Source organism: Lactuca sativa, chromosome 4 (genome assembly GCF_002870075.4).
Source record: "Lactuca sativa cultivar Salinas chromosome 4, Lsat_Salinas_v11, whole genome shotgun sequence".
Classification (NCBI taxonomy): domain Eukaryota; kingdom Viridiplantae; phylum Streptophyta; class Magnoliopsida; order Asterales; family Asteraceae; genus Lactuca; species Lactuca sativa.
In genome coordinates, this window is record NC_056626.2 from 160,292,009 (window position 1) to 160,296,210 (window position 4,202).

The following is a 4,202-nucleotide window of genomic DNA, read 5'->3' on the forward strand; positions in this document are numbered from 1 at the left end:
TGATTTCCATCAAAGTACATTAGTTTTTTCTAGATTAAAGGTACGTAATAGTTTTTCCTATTTATTTGAAAAGTTTCAGAAAAGTTGTTAATCGATTTCATGTAAATTGTGATAAAGAAAATCGAAATATATGAATACATATATTTGATACAGGAACAAAAAAATAATAAAAAAAATATAAAATGTGAAAGAAGGTATCGACGTTCTAGTACACAACAACGAAGGTTGGAAGCAGAGAATGATGATCAAAGTTATAAGCAATAAGAATGATGTTGTAGGAGAAGGTTTGAAGAAAAACAATGATTGAAAATAAGTGTGAGTCGCGGATTCAAGGATGCATCGTATATGTATGTGATAATTTGATTCTGATTTATGGTATTAATGGTTTCCTAATAAAAATGGATTTTATATTGATGATTTGCTAATATAAATAGATTTGTATTAATGGTTGATATTTAATGCCTTAATTGAAATGGTTTTTAGTAATATGTTTTTAAAGTTGACCATTTTAAAATCTTTATAACTGGAAATTCAAGATTTAAAATATGGGAAGTTTTTATTAAAATTAAATACATTCCATTTCAATGGATTTAAGTTAATTTTGTTTGATAATTGGAAAGCTTTTATTGGAATTAAATACATTCCATTTGGAAAGATGATGTCAGCAATTTGATCTAAGGGTGAAAAACATAGGATTGATATACAATCATTGGCCCAAATTGTTTAAGATGGTGTCAAAAGATTTTTGTTATAATATATATATATATATATATATATATATATATATATATATATATTAAAGATAACATAATTATTGATATGCTTATTTAATGATCTTTTTAAAAAGAAAAAAACTAAACATGTTTGAATTTTGAAGCCAAAACTATAAATAAGGGAGTTAAACTATGAACAATATTAATTAGGGTTAATGATGACATATATTTTCAAAAAATGTCTTGAAGGAGATGCTTGCTTTATTTTGTAGAGATTTGTTTGAAGCCAAAACAAAGGTGTGATAAGGAAGAGGCAACACACAAATTCTAAGAATACATGAGCAAAAAGGAATCACCATATAGTGCTACATTCTGTTATGAACACACAAAACATCAATTGAAGCACAACCATTGACATGAGGATGAAGAGGATTAGGGAATTCTGATTTAAGAGAAAAAAAATAAAGAAGAAAAATGGGCGGCTATTCTTGTTTCTGGCCAGATTTATGGAGAAACTGATACTTCATATATAAATAGAATGATATGCTACAATTGATAACATAATTGCTGATTTTAAAGATTTTATAATTAAATGTAATTATGCTCGAATTGTGAAATATATTTTAAAAAGTATGAATAGATTCTACAATTAAATATAATTGTGTTTAAAATATAATTACTAAATTTAAAGATTCTCTAATTAAATGTTTGAATTTTATTTGGAGAAGATGATGTCATCAATTTGATCTAAAGGTGGAAATCATATGATTGAGATATAATCAAAGGCCCTGATTACTTCATCGGTGAATTAAAGATTCTCTTTTAATAATATTTAGAGATTTTCTTAGAGGTGCTACCTTTCTTTATTAAAAAAAAAAAATTTAGTGATGTCTGATCACTAAAATATTACGATACTACCCCTAGGCTTTTATACGACGTGCACACTGTGATATCGAATCGATACGGACCTCTCTACCCGTGGGCTTCAGCCCAGCTGTTCCAATTTCCTAAAAAATTCAAACGTTGCGTTTTAGAACGTTTGAATTATTTAAACCCTACTAAAAAACCAATTCAAAAATCATTCCCACAAAACCCCAATTCCACAACAATTCTCAAAAACTATTCACACAATGATTCCAGAAATTTATGTTGAAGACGTTGATTCACAACCAGAGATGTGTGATTCCGATGATTCTCAAGATGACCCAAGCTTCGACATCTTAGAAGAGACTCAATCTAGACTTTCTAATCTCTCCATCAAGAACAAATCCAAATCTCGGTGATTCTTCATTACCTCTTCCTTTAAGTGTACTGTTACTTCTAATTCCAATATGTTATATACTAAATCTAGACTTTCTAATCGTTTTTTTTTTCAGTATTCCCGTGAAAGTTGTCGATGATGTTGATTGTATAGAGATTGTGGAGCCAGTGTTGGATGCAAACGACCAAAAAACTTATGAGATCGTTCAAAAGACCATTGAAGGTTAATGTTAAACTAGGTTTAGATTCTTGAAAAAAGACGAAGACAAAGTGTTTGTTGAAATGCCTTTTCTTGAATGCTTATGTTTTTTATGCGCAGTTGGTCAGGTGGAGAAACTGAAAGTGGAACAATGTAAGCTGTATCTAAGGAAACACGGCTTGAGATTAACAGGCAAGAAAGATATCCTCATTGATCGTATCAAGGAGCACATTAGGTACACTTTATCATTCCAAAAACTCAATTCTCTTTGTGCATTTGATTCAATACTCTTCTTGATGATACTGGATTCGGTTTATCTCAGTATTATGAATGGTGAAGGAGAACATAAATACCCTGCTTCAAGTTTTGTTATGAACTGTAAAGGTAAATCTTTATAGAATGAAGTTTGATATTCAATATTATTTTTTCAATGCTTCTAAGGAGTAATTCAACCATTACAGGTGATGCATGCACAGGAGACATTGTTATGTTTGAACAAAATGTTTATGAAATGTAAGGATCCGTTCATTCATTCATTATTATTATTACAGCTTTTATAAAATTTAAAATCTTGATAGCTAATGTTTGTTTATGTTATGATCTATATTAGGTTTAGTATTGTATCAAGGAGTGCTAATGGTCCTCCTTGTGGAACAAGAATTGTAGCAGGAAGAATTGTAAAAGAAAGCTATGGTGCTGCTAAACAACAACATACATTTACAGTGAGCTACATTTTTTAATCTTTTTTTTTTTAACTCCTAATTAATTGTAAAGTTTATGTTTGTATAAATGTTAGGTTGAGGTTTTATGGAGCAAAGGGGTGAAACCACTTCCTCCACTTCATCCTTTACTCATCAAAGGGAGAAATCTTTATAGGTTAAAGACAATGAGACAGGTTTGTATTTGCTTTTCTCAAACATTTATTTATTTATTTATTTATAAGGGCTGAAAGTTATTATTATTTAATCGTAGAGATGGGAAGATGAAAGTGAAAGGCAGAAAATTTTGTCTGAAAAACATGCGAGAGGTAATGCAGCAAGAACTAATAGGGAAACACGAATTCAAGAAAAGGAAAAGAAGAAAGCATTAAGGGAAAACAAGTCATCAAAAGGGAACATTCAGAATTCAAGGAATTCCATAAATTTGCATAATAAATCTATTCAACATGAAGCTAAAATTTTGTGTGTGGGATTGATTGATAATAATAATCACCATGGAGGATCATATAAAGAAAATGTCAACTGTAATACTTTAAGGAATCCGGTTAGAAGGGATTGTAATATGGAGTTTTATCATCATCATCCTTTAAGACAATTTGAAAGGCGTGAGTATGATGATATGAGAGAAAGTATGGGCCCACAAAGCTATATTTTTCAAGGAGGTGGCAACAATGGATATAAACCAATGGGCCACAATCAAGTACAAAGGGGGCAGTTTTGCAAATATCAAGAGAAGAGGGGGCAGTTTTGCAAATACTATGCACAAGGAAGGTGCACATATGGAACTAATTGCAAATTTCTGCATTGAACATGCAAATATCAATTGCAAATTTTATAATAAATCTATTATTATGCATCTGGCTATGATGCTGTTTTTTTTAGATGGCATTTTAACATTCAAGGGTTGTGTTTGTGACGTTTTGAGTGTTCCATTCCATGTCCTACAACGGGGATTAATGATTTTTTTTGTCACTTATTATAGGAACGTGTGAGTTTAATTAAAAACGTTGAAGTAACCAAGTAGCTCTCAAGATAAAAAAATATATATATATGGTAAACCGTTACATTTGAGCAGCCCATCAGGCGGACAATATTTTAGATGTACCAAAGTTTGATGAACCCGACTTTCAGTAGGAAAGCATGTCTAAAAATTCGAATAATGAACGGATCCTTATATTTTATAGCCATTTGGTTCAAACATAATATAACAATGTCTCGTGACAACCTTTCCATAAAACTTAAGTGTAAGGAAAAAACTGAAAATTGAAAAACGATTCCTAAACTCAACAAATGACACATCTTATTGCTAAT

At 30.3% G+C, this 4,202-nt stretch overlaps 1 protein-coding gene across 1 annotated transcript; it reads left to right on the forward strand.

The window, feature by feature from the left end:
- The first annotated feature begins 1,705 nt into the window (after positions 1-1,705).
- On the forward strand, positions 1,706-3,807 carry LOC111883562 (zinc finger CCCH domain-containing protein 62). Its single transcript, XM_023879884.3, has 8 exons — positions 1,706-1,992; positions 2,090-2,196; positions 2,293-2,407; positions 2,495-2,556; positions 2,634-2,685; positions 2,783-2,894; positions 2,969-3,067; positions 3,145-3,807. The coding sequence occupies exons 1-8, from the start codon at positions 1,844-1,846 to the stop codon at positions 3,697-3,699; spliced, it is 1,251 nt and encodes a 416-aa protein (XP_023735652.1). The 5' UTR covers positions 1,706-1,843; the 3' UTR covers positions 3,700-3,807.
- The last annotated feature ends 395 nt before the right edge of the window (positions 3,808-4,202 follow it).